The sequence below is a fragment of the Aythya fuligula genome, chromosome 6 (assembly GCF_009819795.1).
Source record: "Aythya fuligula isolate bAytFul2 chromosome 6, bAytFul2.pri, whole genome shotgun sequence".
Taxonomy (NCBI): Eukaryota; Metazoa; Chordata; class Aves; order Anseriformes; family Anatidae; genus Aythya; species Aythya fuligula.
The window spans coordinates 11,768,251-11,792,691 of record NC_045564.1 but is presented as its reverse complement, the minus strand read 5'-3'; the positions used below and the strand labels follow the sequence as shown (position 1 = coordinate 11,792,691).

Genomic DNA, 24,441 nt, shown 5'->3' with positions numbered 1-24,441 from the left:
CTAAGAAAACTGAATGTTTCAGTTGGGAGAAAGTGACTTAGTTTGTAGCTGTGACAAAATGACTTATTTTGTGTTAGCTGAGAAATGGCAATAATATTCTAATGTACTAGGAGTGAATGAAAACGTAGGCTGAACTTGATAATGACTTTTAAATGTCTTAGAAATGCATCGTTAATGGAAAGAACACAGTTTAACTGTTGTTTTCCCTGTTATGCATAAATGCCTAGTAATGCAACCTTAACTGTGAGCTGTTTATGAAGAAAACAAAACATATCGCCACTATCATACTGCTTTCTTCCATTCCAGTCCGCCTGCATTGCAAATCTTGTAATCATTTCACAAATGGGGCCTTGAAGTAAGGTCTTGCAAAACAGCTAATCAGTTGCCTGTCTTAATTCTGTTTTGTTGTAATTGGAAGTTTTGAGAAGTAATATAATAAGTTCTGTGCAGTGCACGCTCACAAGAAGGAAAGAACATCTTTAAGCCCTTAAAAAAAAAACTCAATTATTGAAGCCAAGGATTTTAAGACTTATTTCATACTCAGATATGTTGATAGTCCAACCTTATCAAAGCTCCCATCTCTTCATCAGATTTATTGATGGATACTTATATATGAAGCTACAGTTGCTCCCAGAGAATTGCCAGCATCTTCAATAAAATGAATTGTGGAGCTCTGTGTTTTTGAATTGGCTTTAAATATATATATACACTGTATATATAAATCACTTGGACCTACTGCACGCAGGAACACATCACAAAACCACAAGTTCTAGAAATGTTTCTGTCTCTTTTGGTGCTTCATCAACACCTCTCTTACTCAAGTGTTGCATAACAGTTTATCTTTCTAAGACTTCCTCTGTTAATGCTCTAAAAATTGTTTCCTTTTCTTTGAGGAAGAAGGGGAAGAAATACCTGGAAAGTGGTGTCTTTCTGGTGATAAATGGGACTCTGTTCCTAGAAAGTGTCTGATTTATGCACTTTGCTCTTAAAAAAACAACAACAAAAAAAAAGCTATGATTTAGCATAATACTATTTTATTGTATTAATTTGATTTATTATAATTATTTCCATGGAATCTTTTATTTTGAAATATATTATTTGCCAATTCTGAAGCCCAAATCACTCTTTTGGTATTTGGAAACTGAAAACTTTTGCTTTGAGATGTGGCCATTTGTCTGTAAAGGTCTGTTTGGTACTTTTTTATTCAGAGTAGTTGAGTGAAAGTGTTGTAATTTGTGTGAATTATTTCAGTCGTTTATCGACCTGATTGATGATTATTATCTCTAAGTGTGAACTGACACTTGTGTGTATACAGATTACAGCTTTGCATATAGTGTCTCTTGCAATCAAGACTGAATGTACTTTACATGTATTTCCTCTCTGTAAGGGGTTCAGACATTCTGGATATTTTCTTGGAGATGTGTTGCTGTACAAGGCCATTGTGTTAAATCATTTGTTTTCTATTTTTGTTACAGTAGATATCAGACAGCAACTATAACACAGAACATGGTCTAAAGAATTTGTCTGAAACTTACTTCATTTCAATAAATATCACATATATATGTCAATATTATTAAAAGTTTTAATACTTCATCTAGTAATTCATCTGTAGTGTCACTTTTCTTACAAGATGATAAATTCTTCATGAAGATGGAAAGGTGTGAGGGTGAACTTTCAAAATTCAAAATCCGAAAGAGTAAAAGCATAAATAGAGTAGCTGCTTGTTTTTTTTTTTTTCATGCTGGTTTCTGTGGTATTATCTTTATTGATACTCTGAAGAAATGTTTAGAATTCTTCAAGTGGATTTCTGCATAGACTTTAATAGAACTGTACTATATTATATACAGTAGTATGTGATCTGATTCAGGATGAAGGTTATGAATTAAGTTCTTAACCATTTGCTCATACAAATGTATTTGCCATTTTTAAATTTAACTTGAGCGTAGAATTCTTAAGCTGAAATTAGATAATTTATTCTGCTTTGCTTCTTGAGGGTGTACTGAAAATTAGAGATGTTAATTTCTGCCTCTGAACTAGGTTTTGTTCAGTCTGTTCTTACAATAGACCTATTGTGAGATGAGTAGGTAGGACAAGTCTGGCTGTTTGGCTTCTGTCTGCCAACTCTGTGAGTGAACTGAACCATTCTCGTGTTGTGGAAGTGCGTTGTGATTTTACATGTGGGTTTTACACATGGGATCTAGTGCTTTTCTTCTTGTTTTGTGGGGTTGTGTTTTTGTTTTTTAAAGTTAACTTTATTTGCAGTTAAATAGCTGGTTTGTTTGTCTTACAGTTTGTGGAGATTGTATTGTTCCTTTTGAAAGAGGAATGATTTGGTGGTAATGGAGTGCTGCCACTGACAGATGGACTCACAGGAAAGGTGAGTGAGCAGCTAGGTGAAGCCACAGAGGCTCCCAGCAGTGTGCCAGCTAATGATCACCCTGTAAAACTATTAAGTAGTGTCAACATACTCTTTATGCATCTTAAGCTGCAGGAGAGAAGATTAGTTTAGCTTGACTTTCAGTGTTTCTGGAACACTCAACTTATTAGAACAACAACTTGTTTTATCAGTTGATTATTGAAATGTGTAGATGGATAGTCATGGCTGGAAACATAAAAGTAACATTCTGTGGTGAATAGTAAAATTATACCTGTTGTCTGTATGTGTGAATTTTGCTTTTGGATTAATAGTCATGCAACAGACTATTCTTTTGCTCCTGTTTTTTTTTTTTTTTTTTTTTTATGTTAAGAGACCTGATGGGTTTGGTGGTTTGGGATGGCAAATGGGTATCTTGTAATAAGGCTTGGTATATAAATGTGCATACTTGGTGTACACTGGTCTCTGAGGAGTTTTTAAATGGATAAAAGCCAAAGTATCAGGCTGTAAGCTAAATTTAATGCACAGTATGTTGATGAAAGCTTTATACTATGTTATTTGGATTACGTTACTTCCCTGAATCTTAGATGAGTTCTTGACTGTCACCTTCTTTTTCCACACAAGGAAAAAAAAAAGAACAAGAATTCCATCTTTTGCTAGTTATTATCATTTTAAATATTTCAGCACCAGATTATGTGAAGGTATTCAGCCTATGCACTGCAATGAGCAAAACTTAATTGAAAAAAATCAATAGTCTGCATGAGTAGTGCCTTATGGCTTTTGAATGTGCTACTTCTGTGTTATACACAATGAGACCTGTCAGAGTAGCTTTTTCTGGCTTTGCTTCAGTAATGGAATGCATTTGTTGTTTTGTGCCCTTTCTTATAGGCAAACACGGCTATTCCATCAAAGCTCTTTCACTACCTTTTATATTTAACTTCAGCTATATGTAAAGCTGCAAAAACTGATTTATATAGGTAATAAATGACTGCTGCCAAATAAAGAGGTAATCCTATTTTTAACCTGCAGGGTGTGTAAGAATCTGTTCTGTATAAAACTGGAAATGAATTTGAAGAAAACTCTTTAAACATCAGTATAGAGTTTCAAGTTAAATTAAAATTACTTTTCTTTATACCAAGGGTCTCCACAAATTATTAGAACTATGCTTGTCAAATATCAGAGAACTTCTTTCTTCTGAATGGGAGAAGTTGTTTACTGAGCATTCAGACCAGAGCTTGTTAAGTGGTAAAGCACCTTCGGATAGCTGCAGTCACTCCTGGGAGGCCAGATACTTTCATAGAGTTTCAGGATTTTCTTTTTTTTTTTTTTTTTCTCCTCCCTCCCCTTTGGTTCAATTGATTTGAATGATTGGCTCATTTGAATCTGAGAAATTCACTTGAAGAGCCAAGCTGTTTTTTTCCTGCCTCATAATTTCACAAAATTAAATAATAGAAAATATGAATGAAACCTAATAACCCAGAAATGTTTCTTCTATTTTCTAACATGGTAAGAATTAACATAAGTCTCTCTATTTAGACAGGAACAGAGCTGCTTACATGTAAATAGAACTGATGCAACTATGTCCTCCAGCATATGCACGGTGGCAGAGTTGTGTATTAATTTGATCCCCTTGCTGTGAACAAGTACAATATGTAATCAGCTGTACTAATTGCAAAATGTATGTTTAAAGTTACTAGTGGAAAGATCAGCTGTTTTTCTGGTTGGTAAACTGCAAGTGAAAACTAAAGCTAATGCCTTCAAACAGATTATTTTTGTTGTTAATTTCAATAACATTTAAGATTACCAAATTGTAAATCTGTTAACTTCGTGAAATTGAAACTAGTATCTGAACTTTGAAGTCTTTCCTATGTATGCAAAAAGCAAACTACATCTTGCACTATCACAGAAAACTTCAAGCTGATTCTGTTTCCTCCAATATTTTTGTAGCTCAGAAGAGGCAGAAGGAGCCAAAGAGAGAGGCCTGGTCTATGTTTGGAAGGCTGGTTCCTGCTCTGTAACTCCAGAACGGCTTTTGGGTCTCAGTGGAAAGACTGTACTACAGGCATCCCTTGGTACAAATCATGGCTTGCTTCTAACAGAAGGTAATAAATATGTTAATTTTAAAGATGTGCAGCAATAACTAACTTCAATTATTGCCAGTCTGTCTTTGAGACTGTTTCTTTGTAAGTCTCATGCACAACTTTTGAATGCTTAGATTTTTAACATTGTCAGTATTTCTTTCATAGTTACAAGGCTCTTAAAACTGTGTTGGAATAAAGCTTAGATGCACAGAGTTTGCTTTCATACTTTTTTTTTTTCCTTTTAACAGTGGCTCTGGATTTCCTTTTTAGAGGTAGTAATGTAGTCTGAACTGCCTTAACTCAAAATGGTATCTTTTCTTCCAAAAAGACAGTACAGCAAGAAGTTCTCTTGATATGTAAGAGCCTTGTTTTTCTGTGTGCTTCTGATAAAAACATGTATCTAGCAGATGCATTAGGGTGAATCTAGTTTGTGAGTGGTCTAAAAAAAAAAAAAGCATGTTTAAATACAGTCCATTTAAGTGTTTGTGTAGCTTGGCCCTTACTTGCACTGATCAACAACTGGTCTGCAGTGGTAACGAATTAACTGGAAGTTGCTTCTTTATTTTTTTTTTCCCTTCTGAACTTTTTGAAGGAAAAAGAACTTAAATTGTTGAATGTAACTGGGCTTCAGAAAAAGATTGTATTGGTTACCAGTTTGTCGGTGAGCCTACTATAAGCATCTCTTACCTACCAGAATTGTGAAAGATCTCCGGTGTTTCTTTGGAACGTGTTTCTTTAGTAATTAAAAGGACATGCCTGTATGTTGCCTTATGAGTGATGTTGTTTGTGGATATGATTTGCCATTTTTCTCTTGCTGTGAAGACAACTGTTCATCTTTAAAATAGATTTCTGCCTTTCTTGAATTGGCATTGCTGTGACCTTTTCAGGTAAAAATAATGAAATATTGGAGGAGCTGCAGTACAACACCAAACAGTAGTGTGTGCCTCAACCTCGTCCCTCCCCTTTCCACCTGATAGGTCGATCCTGTTTCACTGTAGGGTAGCAGACAGTACAATTCAGTGATACTGGATGTTGGTATGGAGAGAGAAGCTCTCTGTGTTACGGTTTTCAAGAATGGCTGTCCGTATAGAGTACGTAGCAGGGAAAACTTGAAAGACTGAAGTATAAATTGAAGTTGCATACTGCTGTGTGGTATGCTGTGCTTTCCCAAGGTGACTTTTACAGCCCATGAAGAATGTGACCATTAAGAAACGGTGTATTAGGTACTCTTAAGATGTTTCTTCTGTAGTTTCTATTAACAGTACTGTTTTCTCTGAGCAGTTTGCATTTGTCAGACACATTGCCTTTGTTCATCTGTGTACTTGCTGTGAATTTGTCCTTTCTTAAAACAGAATAAATACATTTGAGTGTAGTAGAATTTTTAACAGAGAAGTATTACTTGGTTTAACAGTGAACACTTATGCAGAGGGTGATGTTAACATTGGTATAGAACTTAGAAGCAGCAGTAGCAGAGAGCTACTAGCAGTTTTCCTGTATCAGTAGCCATAATTTTGCTGATCAAGGATTAAGCTAAAAACTGATTTTTATCAGAAACTCGTCTCAAGTTTTTCTGTTGGTTTAACTTGATTAGAATCATGCTCTTTTTTCCCTTTTTTTAATAGGTGGAGAAGTTTACAGTTTCGGAAAGCTACCCTGGAGATCAGGACCAGAGGAGCTGTGTGCTAAGAGTCCCATTTTAGAAAAAGCTTTGCTTGGGCAGCATGTTATTACAGTGGCAGCTGGCAGCTTCCATAATGGAGCCGTGACAGAAGGTGGCGTGGTGTACATGTGGGGGAACAATTCTGCTGGCCAGTGTGCAGTTGCTAATCAACTGTATGTGCCAGAACCACAACCCATCAGTATTTCTGATTCTGAAACCAGTCCTCTGCTGTCAGTAAGGATTTTGCAGTTGGCATGTGGAGAAGAGCACACACTGGCGCTATCACTAAGCAGAGAGATATGGGCTTGGGGGAGCGGCTGCCAGCTAGGTCTCATAACAACAACTTTCCCAGTGACAAAGCCACAGAAGGTAGAACACCTGGCAGGACGTGTTGTGCTCCAGATTGCTTGTGGAGCCTACCACAGCCTGGCTTTGGTACAATGCCTCCCTGTGCAGGAAATGAAGGCTATTCCAGAGCGGTGCAATCATTGCAGCCAACTCCTCATTACCATGACAGACAAGGAAGATCACGTAATCATTTCAGATAGTCACTGTTGCCCACTGGGTGTAGCACTGGCTGATAATCAACCAGAAAACCACGTCTTCTGTCCTTCTTTGGAGACCCTGGAAGGAAAAAGTGTGACAAGTAGCCAGAGTGAAGACTGTCAGAAACCACTTGTGGAAGAACACAGGCTTGTTGCTTTAGAATCTGATGGAGCAAGTGTGCTTTCCAGCAATGATGGACAGGAAGATAGTGGAATTTCTAGTCCTGGAAATATTCTGTTCCCCGACAAAAAAGAAGTGAAAGAATATTTAATCAGTTTATCAGATCACACATTAAATGAGACCCTGGGGAAGAATACCTGCACAGAATCGGAGCAGGTTGGTAGCTAGTAACTTGCTCTTAGTATGCTACAATTTACTTTGTATTATGTTATGCTTGATGTTCGTCTTTTCACAAATGAAATATTCTGTTAGTTTAATGTAGCTGTGATATTCCTATAGTTTCAAAGTGTTTCTTTTTCTAGGATGGCTCTTTTCTTTGTAGTGGAAGAGATTTTTTGTTGAGTTGTAAACCTTCAATGTAAGCATCTGTGACAGTACTGTAGTCTCATTTCTTTATGGTCCACAGTACCAAAGCCACGTAAGCCTATTTCCCATTCTTTTCTCTAGCCCTTTTGTGTTGTATGGGTTTCCCATTTGTGTAAGACTTGACAAATTTGACTTCAAGGTAAAACTTGCTTTTCTATACATGGAACGAGTTCTTCACAAATCTGATTTCTCAGTGTTAAAGTATTGAACAAAAGGGTTCTAATGTTAATCATATAAGGGTGGCATAACTGTATAAACAGGGGAGAAAAATATTGATATATTACTGTATGTGTGATGCAGAAAATAGTTCAATGTTAATGTTTTGATGGTGTAGCAGAACAGTAAATTAAAACTTCTTATTGAGTGACAGCAGGTGTTTGATGTGAAGGTTCAATAAACGCTGTTTCTAGCTCCCTTCCAAAACACGATGATATATACCATTAAAAAAAAAAAAGGGGGGGGGAATATAACCCAGAAGTTATTAGATCAAAACATAATCCAAAACTATGTGGTGCTGTCTAACAGTACTTACACAAGTATTGGATGATTTGTTGTAAAGTTAACTTTGGTAACTTTGCCACTGTGGCCCAATATGCACAATTCTGTAAGTTTCTTGTTACTTCAGATGCTGAGCGTGTATCAATGTCTTTAATGCATTTTACGATTACAGCGAGAAACTTTTCACGGTGGTTCTAGAGAGTAAATTTCACAATTTACCGGCAGCTGATAAATAGTTGCTTTTTTGTTATTGCCATTGCATGCTAAAATAAGTATTAAAAACAAAATACTAGAAATTAATTTCATATAAACACCATCTGGACACAGTTTTCCTTCCTTTTGCTAACACAAATGCATTCTAGCAGTTGTGAGCTCTTTGGGATCATGCAACTGTTCCTGTCTTTAGAAAGTGACTGAAACTAGTAGTTTCATGTTCTTTCTTAACTCCTTGTTCCTCACAAGGTTTCAGGAATAGTAGTTTGATTAATGAATGTTTCTGTCATTGTCCCACTGTTACATGCTGTCTGCTATATTTTTACCTTTTTCTTTGGTTTTAGCCTTCTCAAGAAGAACAAGTTAGTGCTTGTATCCCTGGGCCTCCAGGTGCAAGCACATCTGCCTTAAACAGCTTGGTGGCCTCGTGTGCATCAGCAGTTGGTGTGAGAGTAGCTGCTACGTATGAAGCTGGAGCCTTGTCTCTGAAGAAAGTAATGAACTTCTATGGCACACCTTCAAATGATTCAGGATCACAATCTGGCAGCGGTTCCCCAGGGCCTGAAGCTCTGAAAGACAGTCGAGAAGAGCAGGTCAGACTGGAATCCATGCAGGGGAAGAAGAGTTCCAGTTTAGTAGATATTAGAGAGGAAGAGTCTGAAGGAGGGAGTCGAAGACTTTCCCTACCTGGCCTCTTGTCACAAGGTATTTAAAAAAAAAAAAAAAAAAAGAACAATCACACAAAAAACAAAGGACTTGAAAAGTTACGATAGTGTGGATGGCTATAACTGATAAAATAAAAGCATTTATTGAATTTAAAGGTGGAGGTTTTTATGAATTATTATTTTAAGATGGCTGGAGAAGTAAAGACTAGCTAATACTGCATGTTAATAAAATCAAAAGCTTGGTTGGCTTAGGAGTGTTACCCTTTGATACTCCTACTGTGTAACATGTAGTCTATGTAAGTGATGTGTTTATCTAAAATGATGTTTTTTTTTCCTCTTGGTATGTTTTCAGTTTCTCCTAGGCTCCTACGGAAAGTAGGACGGGCAAAAATGAGGACTGTAGCTTTGACTCCAACTTATAGTGGTGAGGCAGATGCTCTTTTACCATCTCTAAGAACAGAGGTATGGAGCTGGGGAAAGGGGAAGGATGGACAGCTAGGACATGGTGATGTTCTGCCAAGGTGAGATGTTTTTTGATATGTTTCATTATTCAGTATGTCAGGTTATATCTCCTTAGATTTGGTCAACTGCCTTGCATTGCTCTTGTTCTTTGAGGTGTTTTGACCTAAGGTCTTCCAAGCAAAATGTCTTATGCTGTATTGTTACTGAACTTCAGTTGGAATTTCTCCCTTGTAATTACTAGAAATTTTAGTGATATTTTGATTTGTCTTGTCCAAACTAGGGTGAGGTTCAGCATCTACTTCTGTCCTTCTTTGCATTTGTGACTTAACTGGTTTATTACCAAAAGACTCCATGCATATGATTTTTTTCTACTGTTCTTTATTGGGGGGATGAGGGGGAAGCAAAAGAACTTTGATATCTATTTGCACATTGACAATGCCTCTGATTTTTTTGTTAACATCCTCTTTGTGTTCTGGAAATTGTCAGGCTTCAGCCACTGTGTGTGAAAAGTCTTGATGGTAAAGAAGTGATTCATCTCTCTGCTGGTGGCCATCATTCCTTAGCACTCACTGCCAAATCCCAGGTACAAGTGATTGTCATTTATTGCTTATCTATGATGTAATTGTCATGTTGAGTGTTTCCTAGCTTTATGTTTATTCAACTTCTAAACTTTGTTTCCTGTTTGTGGGAGGAGACAATGGAAATAGTGTGCATAATGGCATTCTAATTGTATTAAAAAGTTTCATATTAGAAAGTTCTGCATGGTCCATTAACATTATATTTAAATTTTTCAGTGACCTGATGCATATCTATTTCTATTCTCAAATTACCTCCTCACATTCAGGAATATGCTAGAAATTAGAGGAGTGCTTCTTGGTACCTACATCTTATACCTTTGACTTGTGTGTGTTCACGCACTTGAAGCATTGTACTAATACAACTCAGTATTCCTCTGTGTATATAAACTGTTAAATGTTGATGGTAGCCATGTTTCTTACAGGTATATTCATGGGGCAGTAATAGCTCTGGTCAGCTTGGTCACTTGAACTCCCCAACAACAGTCCCTCGTCTTGCAAAGGTATTTTGTTTTCTGTGTTTTTTCTTCTTTTAGTTTAGGTCTTCTTCCTATACAAGTGCGTGCCGAGTAATTTCTAAAAACTGACTGTATTGATGGATGTGTTTGGCTTATATTGTGACTATGCTCCTTAAATGAGCTTGTGAATGATCTAACCAAGAAATCCTCTATATAGACCTCTACTGTTCTTGACCATGTTGAAGTTCTAAAACTGAGAAATGTAACTGCTTTTATCATCTTATCCACTGTCACTTCTGCCTTACACTTGGCTTCTCTGATACAGTTGTTGAAGTACTGAAATTCTGTTCTGTTTTTATTCTAAACAGTTGCTTCTGGCTTTTTTAGTTTTGCTAGACCATGACTGTATTTGTTACTACTGTATTTCTAGAGCTGTTGGTTAAATACTGCTTGTTTAGTTTCAGTTTGTTTTGAACTTCTCATCACATTGAGCGAATAGTCACATAATGATTTTAGGGTTAAATCAGATTGGTGATGGTGAATTCCTGGTGCTTACCAGTCTTAATGATAAACTGTCTGCAGTTTTCCTGGTTGGGTGTTATGCAAATTAAGGTACAAGATGTTAGCAGTCTCTGAAATTCCTCGATATGAAGAGGAAAGTACAGTGTCCTTACTTTCATCAAACTTACCTGATGCCTACTTAAAAATAAAACCGGCTTATAATTTAAAGGCAAAAAATTAGCCATTAGAAAGAAAACTGGAAGGAGATTACTTTCAGTGGAGTACAGGAATTGTATTTGTGACAAGACATTTTTGAAAAATTATCAGCTACTCTAACACATTTGCTTGTTGTCAGGTGTATTACTTCTGTATCTGTCTAGAAACTTTAGGTAGTCTCCTCTTCCGTCATCTTTCAGTTTCAAGTGGTGACTTCTAATGTCTTCTTCCTCATGAATTTTAGGTGTGTGGTGATGGTGTTTGGAGTACAGCAGCAGGACCAGATTATTCTCTCTTTTTAGCAGATGAGGAAGACTTCCAGCCTGGATTATATTACAGTGGCCAAGAGACAAAAACTGAAAATAATTTGTCTGAAAGTAACTCTACTAAGAGTCCAGTTCTGTTACTCTCTTGTAGTAAGGTGAGTTGTATTTCCTTTAAGTTACTGCAATGCATACTGATATTTTTGGGAAATAGCTCAGTGCTGGTTGTTCAGCCAACTTTATGGGTGTCAAGTAAGGTGACTGATTCTTAGCAGTCAAATCAGGAGCGCAACTCATAGCGGCAGAGGAGTCTTAATTAGTATTATATGTTCCCTGGTCTTTCCCTGTGCTTGGGAAGTGAGGTGGTGTTTCTGGGGTGTCTAATTCATTTCCTGTCATGTGTGCATGTTGCAGAAGTGCACCCTCATATCGTGCTCAGTTTTCACCACTATCTTCATGTGTTTATTTGTTGGTCCTATTGCTCTTCATTTTCCTGTTAAGTGATTGGAGGCACTGTGTGCTCTTTGCCACTATGCTTCATATGTATTTTATTTGTGAGTGGGTAGAAGGTACCTCTGAGTTCTGCACAGTCTGCTTCCCCAGCATCAGTCTTTATCATGGCTGTAAAGGGGAAACTGAGCAAAGGCATTAAAATGTTTATGGGAGAGAGGGGGTGATTCTATGCAGTTCCCATCACTAAGCTGAATATTACTGTAGCTATTGCAAAGTTGGCTTGAGGTGAGGGAGCATGTAGTCTGTGTGTCTTCTAGTCTCTTTGTATGATTCAGACCAACTTGAGTTTAAGGTGGCAAAAGGAGATAGAGCTGCTTTCTACCCAAACTTCTGTTTCACCTGTTCTGGGTCTCATTTCTACTTCCCTATGTCTAGCAGAATAGCAATTGGAGAGAGGTTTTGAGGAGGATGGGGATTTATATACTGGCTCCATGCGTATGTGCATGCATGCACACTTTTATTCCTACTTATAAGACTGTTGATAGACAATTCTAGTATATTGTCTAGGTGGCTCTTGCATATCAAAATTGGCCTATGGATTGCTTGTTGAACACTAGTGGTTCGGTGTTTCTGAGGGATCCTCTAGGTCTGAATAACCTTATGGTGTGGCATCTGAACTAGAATTAGTGAGGAGCCACAGTGCATTAGACACACTCATGCTGGCTTCAGAGAAGAATTGTTTCCAACAGCTGTGAGCTAAAAGTGTTGTTAGTGTAGGTATTGGTATTAGTCCAGTTTAATAATGCTGTAATATTGCTCTTACTAATAAACTGACATCTTCCACATTGAGAAAGGACTGCATTTCAGAGTGCAGATGGTGTATTAAACACTTATTAATCTTCCTTCCTAATTAAAGGAAAAATAGGTGATGTGATATTATGTTGATGACAACATTGTTGACGCAGGTTTATTTTCTAAAAGTGACTAAACTTCCTCTTGAACAAGCAATGATTGATTTGCCTTACAAGATGGTCTTTGTTTTTTCAGGATGTCAGTACTAACATAATGAACAGCATTGACTCTAAATGTTCTTCCTACTTTATTAATCTTGTATTAACCCAACATTGAACGGAGTGCTTGATATTAAGTATTAACAACCTACAGTGACACTTGGCACAAAAAAAGATATCTTTTATTCTGTATGATCCTAATCTTTACTATTTTTACTTTCAATTTTTAAGCTGCTTTTTGTTTGTTTTTCAGATAGGATACATAAGCAATGTGATAGCTGGTGGTGAAAACTGTTTGGTCTTGGTAGACAAAAACATAATGGGATATATTGCCAGTTTGCATGAGTTGGCTTCTACAGAGCGAAGATTTTATTTCAGACTGAGTGAGATCAAATCTCAGGTTCTTAGACCTCTTCTAGGTTTAGGTAAGAACTTATTTTTATATTTTATTTGATATTATTTCCCTTATATTCTATTATCAACTTTGTAAGAGATTTAAGTCATTGCCTATGTTTAAGTTAAAGCCAAGATCTTTTTACTTGTAGTCTAAAATCATTGAATTGAAATGGCCAGTAAAACATCCAAACAACTCACTGGGGTAATTCTGTTTTATTAATGGGTGCAATTCTTTGGTAAAGTAAGCTAAATCACTGTCTGGTCTGTTACAGATAATTTGGGCAACGCAAATACAATCCAGTTGTTGCAGGAAATGGCAAGCAGGTTCAGCAAGCTATGCTATCTCATCGGTCAACATGGAGCTTCTTTAAGTAGCTTTCTTCATGGAGTAAAAGAAGCCAGGAGTTTGGCTATCCTGAAGCATTCAAGTCTGTTTTTGGATAGTTACACAGAGCAAGTATCCAACTTCCTCATCTTGAGTGTCTGTAGGCTTAATCTACTGACTACAGCAAGCCCCGAATTAGGAGAAAGTAGATCATAAGGAAAGCTACATAAACTATCGTGCAAGTTATGTTCTTGCAATTTAAAATGTATGCAGTTTTACACAGACTAATTTTGTAGTTAAGCTATATGAACTCTTCGCCAGTGGAACATACTGGACAGTTTCAGCCTTCCTAATGTAAAATTCTGTAAAAACACTTCTTTGATTGCTGCATATAAATGTAAAGACTGACGTGTTTGTTACTTCAGTTGAGGATCTCGTAATATAATGTAATAGAGTTGCTATTGGTAGTTCAGTAAGTAAAAATACCTGTGGAGATTTACTGTGGTTACAAAATGTCTTTTCAAAAGTCGTTAACTAAAAAATTGTTCCCAGAAGAACAATTCTGTGCTGGTATCTGCTAAATAGCTAGCATCACACCTTTCACCTATAAGACAGCGGTGTTAGTGCTTAAACTTTGGTCCAAAGTATCCTGGTTATTATTTTAATAGCTTAATTTCTCAGGCAGAGGAAGACTTAGAATATTTGCTATTTTTCTCCATAGTAACTTCAGTAACTGCTAGGTAACTTCATCTAAATCTAGCAGAAATCTCATACCTCGTATTTACAGGCTTTTTGAAAAATATTGGTTTAATGGAGGGAAGAGTCTAAACATGTCCTATCTGAATGTAGTTTTACTAGATAACCGAAAACCCCTGAGGGAGCAAAATGTCACAATCATAAACTCATAAGCTTCACCTGTTGTGCAGTAGTATTTGGAATGTGCAGCTAGTTGCACTTTTATTTTAACACAAGTTATCACTCTGATTGGATGAGTGATAAATTTTGTCCTATTACCCTGAAAGAAGCTTTCGCCTCTGTTGATCAAATCATTTGTTCATAATTGTGACCATGTATTTCTTCCATACTCTGACTTCAGTTTTTCTTTTCACCTGAATACCTAGAAGCCACTTAAGTATTACCTGTTAATTGGGTTAAACTGAGATCTCTGCCCTTGGCTGAATGGTGTTTTTAAAAGGGAAGGAAGAAAAGACTGGAGGTCTTCTGGTCCACCTTCCTACTCAAGCAGGACCATCTAAAGTAGGTTGCACGGAACCATGTCTAGATGGTCAAATTGTTAAATAATTTTCTTTTTTGACCTAAGGTCTTCCTTAGGTAGGGGAGAAGTGAAAGAGAGAATGGTGAATAGCAGGAAGAAGAAATTCCCATCTTTAATATAATTAGAAGTTAGCAGTATTAAACTATTGGAACAGATGACCTATTCTGTACATGCCCAGATCTTGGGAAAACAAACAAACAAATTCAAGTTTCTGTTGCATCGTAATTCTTATGTGTTACGCTAATGGCAACAGCAGTGTAATAGCACCAGTAAGAATGATAATGCCTATCCTCCATATGAAAAGTGAATACTCAGTGTTCTGGTAACATTAAATACTTGAGAAACATCCAGATACTAGACCTTGGGGGAACAAAGGAGAATAGTTTTAAACCAGAAGAGTGGAGCTTTAGATGAGATGTTAAGAGAAAATTATTTATTTCAAGAGCTGTGAGATGCTTAAACAGGTTGTCCAGAAAAGGTGTGGATGCCCCATCCCTGGAGGTGTTCAAGACGAGGCTGGATGGGGCCTTGGACAACCTGGTCTAGTAGGAGGTGTCCCTGCACTTGGCAGGGGGTTTGGAACTAGGTAATATTTAAGGTCCCTTCCAACCCAAGCCATTCTATGATGATTTTGATGACTTGTACAGTAGTTAATACAGATCTTATTGGTATGCAGTTGGAATTTATACTATTTGCCATTTCCAGGAAAGCATCAGTTTTGAACTAAGAACATGCTTTTTTTTTTTTTATCATTTTAGGTATTGTACTTCAGTAACAAATTTCCTGGTAATGGGAGGATTTACACTCCTTGCAAAGCCAGCCATGTAAGCAAACCTTTACCATTATCTGGAGTTTTCGATCAACTAGTGAAGAAATGTGTTTTAAAGAAGTGTGTGTATGTATATAGTAATGAATGTGCAGTGACTTAGCTTCAGCATACTTAAATACACTAACTCATTTTCTATCAGAAGAGAAATATCGATCCCCCTCAATTGTGATTAAGATTTGGACTAAAATACTGCTGAATCAGTTCAATTGCTTTATCTTGAATGTGTGGAGGGAGGAAGGAAAAAAAAAACAAACACAACATACATGATTGTAAATTCATTGAAAGAGGCCTAAATAGGTTTCAGATAATTCTTGGAAAGCTTAGTCTTGAGGCTATTTTTTTTATAATCTATTCAGTGTTTGTCAGTATTTTCTTTCAAATCCTGCTGTCTACAAAATACAGAATAGCACACTTCTGTAAGAATTAGTGACAGTAGATATTGTAAATTCAGTTTAGTATGAATTCTTTAAGTTCATGGAAGCTCTCAGAAATTATGCAAAAATAAAATCTCTGCACATATATCTTCTGTGCCTCTCAGGGATGCTTTTGTTCATGTATACGTGTTCTTAAGTGTGAGTAAGGAATTACGCTTTTAGATCTAAGAGTAGAGCTTTTTCTCAAATAGTATTTTTGCCTAGGAGAGTAATGATACAGTATGTTTTCATGCTAGTGCTGTGAAGAAACTGCTGCAGTGCAAATTTTCAAACTAAGGTCAGAGGAGTTACCAGCTTTCATTCCTTCCTGTTTATGGAGCGCTTCAAATGTAGCATAAGCAATGGTATTGGAAGTTCTTTGAAATATCAGGGTATCTAGTACAAGGAATCATCTGCACCTGAGGACTAGTGCCAATGATTAAATACAAAGTCCCACTGCAGAGACTTTCAGAACCTTTCCACATTAGAATAAAATACTTAGGGTGAACTGTAAGAAATCAGAGATCAAGTGTAAGCATATTTATAATTAGCCCTGCAAAGTTCTGGATCCTGAAATTACACATACTGAATTATTTGCATCAGTTGTCACTGTTACTATCACAGCTTCTATTGTAACTGGGGTCTCACTAGGTGAATAATATTTTTTTCAGATTCTGAAACTTTCAGGGAGGAGATGTCTTAGAAGTTTTGTCCTCTAACTTGCAAAGGGAAGTCAAGTGTATCTTCAATAATGATTTTTCTTTTTTCCAAAGGAATATTGTCTCCATCAATGGCTAATGATGTCAGCCTTTTATGGATATTCCACAACATGAACATGTTAGGAGTAGCCCCAATTTAAAAAAAAAAAAAAGTGATGGCTAGCTTCAGTAGGAAGTTATTTGTATATATACATATTGTATAGAGGTGCATAAGCATATGTACACTTAATGTTACGAATCTGTTATTTGACACTTTTCTATGGAGAGACCTCCATGTAAGGATCTAAAAGCACTTCAAAAATGCAAGCTATCCAAGCGGTTAACTTGGTTTAAATTTACAACTAAGAAGTAGTTTTCTCTATAAAGAGCTTTCTCTGTAATGTTTGTTGAACAAGAGAGTTCTTCAATATTGTTTACAGGCTGAGACAAGGTACATTAGTAAGGTGCCATTTCATGCATTGAGTCAATCATGTACAATTCTTAGGGACCCTGCTGTGCGATTCTCTGATCTGGTTCTTTGTCCCTGGGACTTGCTTTCTCAGTTTCATCTGATTCTTGGAGCTTGTGGTTCAAATGCATCCCAGCTGGATGTGAATTAATGCAGATATGTCATGTGCTAGCACGTGTGCACACAGATGTGGTGAAGGAGAGGGAAAAGTAGGTTTGTTTTCATTTTAATGAAGAAATCCTGGTTTTGTATACTAATGCATTGTCTTCAGAATGATTTCCCTCTTCTTCTCTGAACTAGATTAGTTCTCCCTCTTGGAAATCAGACTGAGGATTGAACAGATTTCCTGCCTTTCTTTGAGGTAGGATGTAATTTTTCTAGTTAGGGGAAAAACTGGTCAGTTTCCTTGAACAACGGGTGGGGAAGAGATTATCTGGATGTATCTAGGAAAGTCCACTGGAACAAAGTTAAAATTCATTCAGGCCCTCTTGTATGAGTCAACAGTTCTAGAAAATCACTACTTCAGTGGTAATGGGGAAGTCATTCCATCTGTTTTAGCTCTTTTACTGATCGAGTGTCAAAAGAGAAAAAGGCAGTTAGTTACTTTCCGAGTGGGGCAACTTAGTCAGCTTTCTTTAAGCAGTGTAATGACAGAGCTTGTGAGAGTAGAAGCTCTGTAGAAGTTGGTAGGAAGCGACATGATTGTATTTCATTATTTCCTTAAATTAAATTGGGAATAGGTTAATAAGCAGCATGCATTTTGCCTTTATAATTCCTGTTTCTGTATGAAAATCCAAAAAAGGGCATTCTGCGCTTGTGTCAGTGCTCATGGATGTAAAACATCACTGATGTTTTAGTGTCTTTCTTTTCTCCCTCTGTTCCCCAATGGCCCTATCATTTAGAGACTTCTTGAGTAAAAACCAGGAGCTGTTACAGAAGCTGTCTGAGAAGAATGAGGAAAATCTGCAGCTAGTGGAAGTTCTGAATGCTCTGTTTTTCATGCCATTTGGACGACTTCATAATTATGCAAGAACTTTGCTAAAGCTTGCCACATGTTTTGAAGTGGTAAGCTGTCTTTGGTATCTATATCTGAATAAATATGCACATGAAACTTATGGCTAGGAAGTAACAGTGTAAAGCAGATGCCACATGATTAGAGGTAGCTTAGACCTCAGTGAAGCTACCTCGGACTTAGATTTGCTGCAGGGAAAGATCATGGATATTTACTAGCACATTCTTAAACTGTACTTGCACAGATCACATGACAGGCAGAAACTTGTTACCCTGCCAGAACTTGTTGGTATGCTTGAGCACTTAATTGCAAATACATTATTTTGATGTTTGCCTACTGCTTTTCAGTTCCATCTGGCATCATTAGCATAGCAGTTCTTGGCTTTAACGCTACTAAACATACTGTGTAAATATTAAGTAGACTTTTACTATCCATTTAGATGTAACTGCATTCTTTTGAAAGAAGAGATGACTTAACCAGGAACAATAGCTACTTGTACATTCATCCCAATTAGTTATTTAAAGTATTCTTCCTAAAATTACTAGCACTATGCTACATTTTGTTAAGCTGTAAGAAAGTAAATCATGTAGTTGTATGTTAGTCTGCTGTTAGCATTCATGGAACTCATGTGACTTAAACTCCCAGCACGTGACCAAGAAAATAGCTTACACTGTTATTTTATTAACCAGACCAGCTGTCATACACTCGGTGCTAATTTAACAAAATGAGCTGTTGTGTTGCAACTTGGTTAGTGTTGTTGATACGTGTGCTCCAAAACTGTCTTAGCTCTGCCTTGCCTTGTACCCTATAGGCATCTCCAGAATACCAGAAGCTACAGGATTCTAGTTCTTGTTACGAGAGCCTTGCTGTCCTTCTTAGCAGAAAAAGAAAAGAAGCAGAATACACACTTGGCTTCTGGAAGACCTTTCCTGGGAAAATGACGGTATGATTACAGTTCAGTCCGTTAGTAATTAGTAGGTGGTATATCTTGCTGTTAATGTTATCCTGTGTCCATTATTGATGCTACTTATCTGTAGTTCCCATTTTTATGCCTTGTGTTGTTGTTGTAGTATTCTAATTTTAGAAAGGTTTGGCCTGTGAAAGGTTACTATGACAGACAATTACCACTGACCTTAAATTACAGTTGGTGAGAAGTAAGCTTCTGTAACTTGATCTTTAACCCTTACCTGTAGGATTCCTTGCGGAAGCCAGACCGGCGTTTAATCTGTGAAAGCAGCAACAGGGGGTTGTCCCTACAGCATGCTGGAAGATTCTCTGTAAACTGGTTCATCCTCTTTAATGATGCTCTGGTGCACGCTCAGGTAAGCCAACACGTATCCACGAGCAAAGCTTTTTCTCTTTCAAATAACATGACCTGTTTTTCTTACAGTGAAGGTAAGGTTTTGCGGCATTCATTGCAATACTGTTTGAACAGTAAGTGGTATCTTTTTTCATGTTCTGATGTTATATTTAGACATTTGATTACTATTGGCATGGTTTCTTTTAGCTGTTTCCAGGAGGAAGGTGCAAACAAAGAGCCTGTAAAACTCAGTTTTCTTCAGTCCTCAAAGGAAAAAAAACAGTGCAGAAAAAGCTTGGGGCGAGGGTAATGGATCAGTCGGTACTCAGTGAAGTTTCCCTTTTCCTTGCCTGCAGTTTTCAACACACCATATTTTCTCCTTGTCCACGCTGTGGGTAGAAGCTCTTTCAGAAGAAGCTGGTAATGTGTGAGTATTATTGATTGTGATGCTGAAATAATCAGATGTCTTGTGTGGGAGGATGAAGGTTTTCTAACAAATTATTGTAAACAAGGAGCAGAATGGGATGGATGCAATCATGTATACCCCTTTTTTCTTCTTTTAGAAAGCTTTTGTTGTATTTGTGTGTAGAAAAAAAAAATAATAATAATAATAAAAAAAGAATAAGGTAGAATTAAGAGGTGAGCCAGTAGTCTTTTCTGCTTCTCTTTACTGATGACTTAATATTCAAGTGAATGCTAGTTGGGTTGGGAGAGGGGAGATGAAATATTCATACTCTAAGAAACCTTGCCTTATTTTGGGATGAGATTTCATTAGACTAAAATACAACAACCCTCCCCCCCAAATGTAGGAATGGATTGAAGATTACAACACCAGAAGAACAGTTTGTTCTGCTTTCTTCCACGCCACAGGAAAAGGTAGGTATATCAACAACTTTTTCATGGCTTCAGTGATATGAATGAATTTTTCTCCTGCTGTAAAACCAAATAAGAAGTACTCATTAAGTATTTACCAAGAATTAAATATTCCTACAACTTGGTATGCAGGTTAGACCAGTGCTTGACTGTAGCAGTGCTACAGCTTCCAATGCTGTACTGCAGAGCACAAAGGAGATTGCATTGAATCTCTCCTCTACAGCAAATACAGTTAAGACAGTTGTTAGCTAAATTCTGTGGTTAAAACTCTGTTTCAGACAAAGTGGCTGAGGGCAATAAGCCAAGCAGTGGATCAGGCCCTTAGAGGGACTTCTGACTTATTTCTGTATGGAGCTGGTGGGAACGTTTCAAGACAGGAACCTCCTATTTCTCGCAGTGCCAAATACACCTTCTATAAGGACTCTCGATTTAAAGATGCTGTTTATGATGGGAGATGGCTTTCAGGAAAACCACACGGCAGGTAAAAGCATTTGAACGTAATGCTTGGAAAAAAAAGTGAGGTGGTTGCTGCATCAATAAGCAGGCTTATTTACAGATGTTAGTTGGGAATTGTTAAGTAAATTAATTATCTGGTACATGTGTATGACTCTGTATATTTTCCAGAGGGACCTTAAAGTGGGCTGATGGAAGAATGTACTCTGGGACTTTCCGGACTGGGCTGGAGGATGGGTAAGATCTCCCAGTACTTACAGAGATAGAGGTCAAGGAACACCTTTTGTTATAGACTACTATGAAGATTATAAGAAGACTCTAAGTCCTTTTAAATAAAGGTTTTGGAGTGAGTCTCATTTACTCAGGGTTATGTATGTTAAGAGTTTTCTGTATGTTGATACTTAAATAACCTCATTTATCCACAGGTATGCTCACTGCCTTCCCAACAGACTCTGTAACTGTGTGATTAAAAACTTGTTATTTTATAAAAACTGAAACTGAGGTAATCAGGTGCAGGATGGAGGGAGAGAGTAGTAAAACAGTTGAGAAATAATATTATGGTCCTATTGGTTTCCAGCTGTATTTTCAAAGTTTTGAATTGGAGAGGAAGCCGAAATGTGGTCAGGCTTCCGTCATTTTTAAAATGCACCTTAGCTACGTCAAGCTAATGTCAAACTACAAAACCAGATTAGAACTTTGGTCATTTATAGCCAGTAAGTGTAATTAATTAACCATAGTGATTTGGGGGTTGTTGGAGATGGAAATATTGCAAACAAATTCACAACAGGAATTAAATGCGTTCGTATTTTTGCAATAATCGCTATGACTATCAAATGCGTGTACTTATATTTCAGTATGTATGCTGTTTTCTCAACACTCAGCAATAGTAATATGTTGTTGGGGTAGATGTGCTCTCAGGAGAATCTTCGTAACTGGATTTTAATCTCTTCACAAGATCAAAACCAGCAAATAAGTTGTCTGCTCAGGCATATTGAAAATATGAACCGTTCTGTATAACTTCTTGAGCGTGATTGGAGGCTAGCATCTTTACTTTTTTTTTGTTTTGTTTTAATGTTCTTTATAGTGATATGTTCTCAATTCCATGGAATAAAGGTACATTTGAGTTACCAAGACTTGAAGACAGCAAAGGTAGACCTAGGATGTGAGAAGACTTGTAGCATTTACAAAGCTGAGAAGAACACTGCTGTGTGGTAGAGAGGGAAACACATACAAGAATGTGCCAAAATCAAACAAGAAAAGCAGTACAGACTAAATTGGTCTAGTGATGCTGAAATTCCTGCTTTTGCTCCTTAAATAAAGCTGTAGCTGTTGTAGTTAGAGATGCATTAAAATAATATAGAGCATGCTGATTTTAGAACAAATGTCATGTCTTTTTTATGAAATGCATTTGTATTACAGCTGCTTATGTTCCATTTCTGTGCACTGACAGATATGGTGAATACAGAGTGCCAAACAAAGCCTTGAATAAGGATGACCATTATGTGGGATATTGGAAGGAAGGCAAAATGTGCGGGCATGGAGTCTACAGGTAACATAGCACTTGCGTTGCCCCCTTTGCAGAAAGGAGAGCGGGGCTCATGCTCTGGCACACAGTTCCCTTACAAAGCCTCTGTATCCCTGTATGTAGTCTTCTAGTTGCATTTCAGACTCGTTATTATAGCTAGCTTGGTTTATTTTCTGCTTTGATTTTTGGTGGATTGTTCACTATTGTACTCATACTGTGTTCTGTTGTTAATATCTATTACAGTGTTGCTAACACTTCCCAATAATTCATTATACTCTTTTTTCAGAGGGATAAATATAACCTCTAATATCCTTGTTTGGTGGGGAGAGGTTACCTTTAAAACAAAACATCAAATTCAAAAACATAAAAAGTTTGCTGACATCCCAAATATCCTTTAATTATAGTTTTTGCTTGGTGTGGCTGCATTGTTGTTTTGAAAAGAAAAGAGGAAGATTTGATGGGGCAAAAAAGGCGGGGGGGGGGGCAGATTATGGGAATCTTACCCTTTTTCTTCATTATAGCTATGCTACCGGTGAAGTTTATGAAGGGTGTTTTCAGGATAATATGCGTCACGGCCATGGTCTGTTGCGCAGTGGGAAGCTGACCTCTTCCTCTCCCAGTATGTTCATTGGACAGTGGACAATGGATAAGAAGAGTGGTTATGGGGTTTTTGATGATATCACAAGGTAACACTTCAGTTGTTTGAATCCTTAAACACTGGTGTGACAGACAATTGCAGAAAGAGTGGGAAAGGGTTTGATCTAGTACTAGCAGTAGTAGTACAGGTGCTTATGTTCCTATTTGTAGAAGGTATTCTGGGTTGATAATCTAAAGAATGGATCCAGGGGTTTTGTTGATGTATCTAGAGTTGTTACTGCATTTTTTTAAGCCCTACTTTCCTGTCATATTCCTGCCTGACAGCTAGCACTGAATATGGTATCTCACTGAGGGATACTGTGTTATTGCTGAAAATGTTTCTTGTGAATAGTATGAGAGGAATATTCTTTTTGTCTCAGGCCTATAAGATTGAGTTGCTTAGTGACCTGATATCCAGGGCTAGGTAAACTTTATCTCAGGCTCGGGCATTGCTTTGGCTTATTCTTTCAGTGCAGTGGAGGAAAGATGCTTCTTCTAAGAGCAGTTTAGTGAAGGTTTCAGAAACAGAACCGTTTCCAAATTGTAGTAAATTTATACATAAAATAAATTGTGTCTGAGCACAGACCAGTGTAGTCTTCTTGGTCACCAATTCAATGCTGCTTTGTTCCTGAAAAAAGGTCTTTCGGTGAGAGCCCAAGAAACCAGGTTTAGTTTAACTGGCATGAAAGCTCACTTCAGTAAAAAGACTGGAGGGGAAAGAGATATGTGTCCTTTTCTGAAACAGAGCTATTTTAACACCTGTGGGTGTTACCTGACCTCAGTTTTGCATTTAGTCTTGATGTGGTAGTGGTGGTGGTTTTTTTTTTTGTTGTTGTTGTTGTTTTTATTATACTCTAGCCATAAGATGTCTCTGCATTCGTTATTCATCTACCTAAGACAAGCTAAAGAGATGAGAGCTTTTCTGGCAGATCCACTCACCTCCAGAATCTGTATATGTAGTGGCAGTTCATGGGGGTGGGTGAAGGAGGGAATGTGGCATTTGCTTTCTGTTGCAGTTACTCAAATCTGAGTCCCTTTCCTTCTTATCTCAGAAGGTTATATGAGTGTGTTTGTTGCTAAAGAATTCATTTTCTTCACTTCTTACTCTTCAGCCCAAGAAAACAAGGTGTAGCTGCAGAATCGTTCCATAATTTGTCATTATTGCAAATTAGACATCCGTGTAAGCAGGGCTTCTGTTCTGTCATTTGTCCATCTGGTAACTGCATATGCTGCATTTGTCTCCTTAAGAAGCTGTTACTCAGCGGAGACCCCTGTAGCAGACACGAGATATCAGACCAGCATCCTGCTAGGTTGTGAGTCTAAGCATCTAGAAGATATCCCTGAATTTGCATTGAAGGCTGGATTTTATCTCTACTGTGACCATAATTTTTTGGATACTAAAATCAAAATGCTCAGTAATAACAGAGTTCTGTTAAATCAGTCACTAGTTTCCCTCTAAAAGTAAACAAATTGTCCCGGATAAGTCAGTTTTGTTTATTGCTTGTATACTGCAAACAACTTATTTTTAAGAACAACTGGAAAGAGAGAGTTTGAAAAGATTCGTGGCTTGTTTCAAACACTAATCTGACATCTGTGGACTTAAACACTCAAATGTTTTAAATAGTTTGAAAGAGGTGGATATTTACTTGAGAAACCTTTAATTGTCTTATCATTTTTTTTCTTAGCATGACCTTTTTTCAGTTATATTATCCAAA

The 24,441-nt window shown here is 37.2% G+C and overlaps 1 protein-coding gene across 2 annotated transcripts in view; it reads left to right on the top strand.

Annotated features, from left to right (window-relative positions):
* ALS2 (alsin Rho guanine nucleotide exchange factor ALS2) overlaps window positions 1-24,441 on the top strand; it is a 39,276-nt gene that overhangs the window by 1,567 nt on the left and 13,268 nt on the right. For both annotated transcript variants that reach the window (XM_032189871.1, XM_032189872.1), the window contains exons 2-21: window positions 2,291-2,377; window positions 4,319-4,476; window positions 6,078-6,997; window positions 8,263-8,623; window positions 8,936-9,104; window positions 9,532-9,628; window positions 10,046-10,123; window positions 11,040-11,216; window positions 12,775-12,946; window positions 13,190-13,370; window positions 15,277-15,342; window positions 17,830-17,992; window positions 18,751-18,882; window positions 19,133-19,261; window positions 19,596-19,666; window positions 20,049-20,115; window positions 20,391-20,593; window positions 20,737-20,802; window positions 22,016-22,114; window positions 22,612-22,776. In XM_032189871.1, coding sequence (XP_032045762.1) covers window positions 2,361-2,377; window positions 4,319-4,476; window positions 6,078-6,997; window positions 8,263-8,623; window positions 8,936-9,104; window positions 9,532-9,628; window positions 10,046-10,123; window positions 11,040-11,216; window positions 12,775-12,946; window positions 13,190-13,370; window positions 15,277-15,342; window positions 17,830-17,992; window positions 18,751-18,882; window positions 19,133-19,261; window positions 19,596-19,666; window positions 20,049-20,115; window positions 20,391-20,593; window positions 20,737-20,802; window positions 22,016-22,114; window positions 22,612-22,776 — 3,491 coding nt within the window. In that variant the 5' untranslated portion in view covers window positions 2,291-2,360. The remainder of the gene's footprint in view (window positions 1-2,290; window positions 2,378-4,318; window positions 4,477-6,077; window positions 6,998-8,262; window positions 8,624-8,935; window positions 9,105-9,531; window positions 9,629-10,045; window positions 10,124-11,039; window positions 11,217-12,774; window positions 12,947-13,189; window positions 13,371-15,276; window positions 15,343-17,829; window positions 17,993-18,750; window positions 18,883-19,132; window positions 19,262-19,595; window positions 19,667-20,048; window positions 20,116-20,390; window positions 20,594-20,736; window positions 20,803-22,015; window positions 22,115-22,611; window positions 22,777-24,441) is intronic.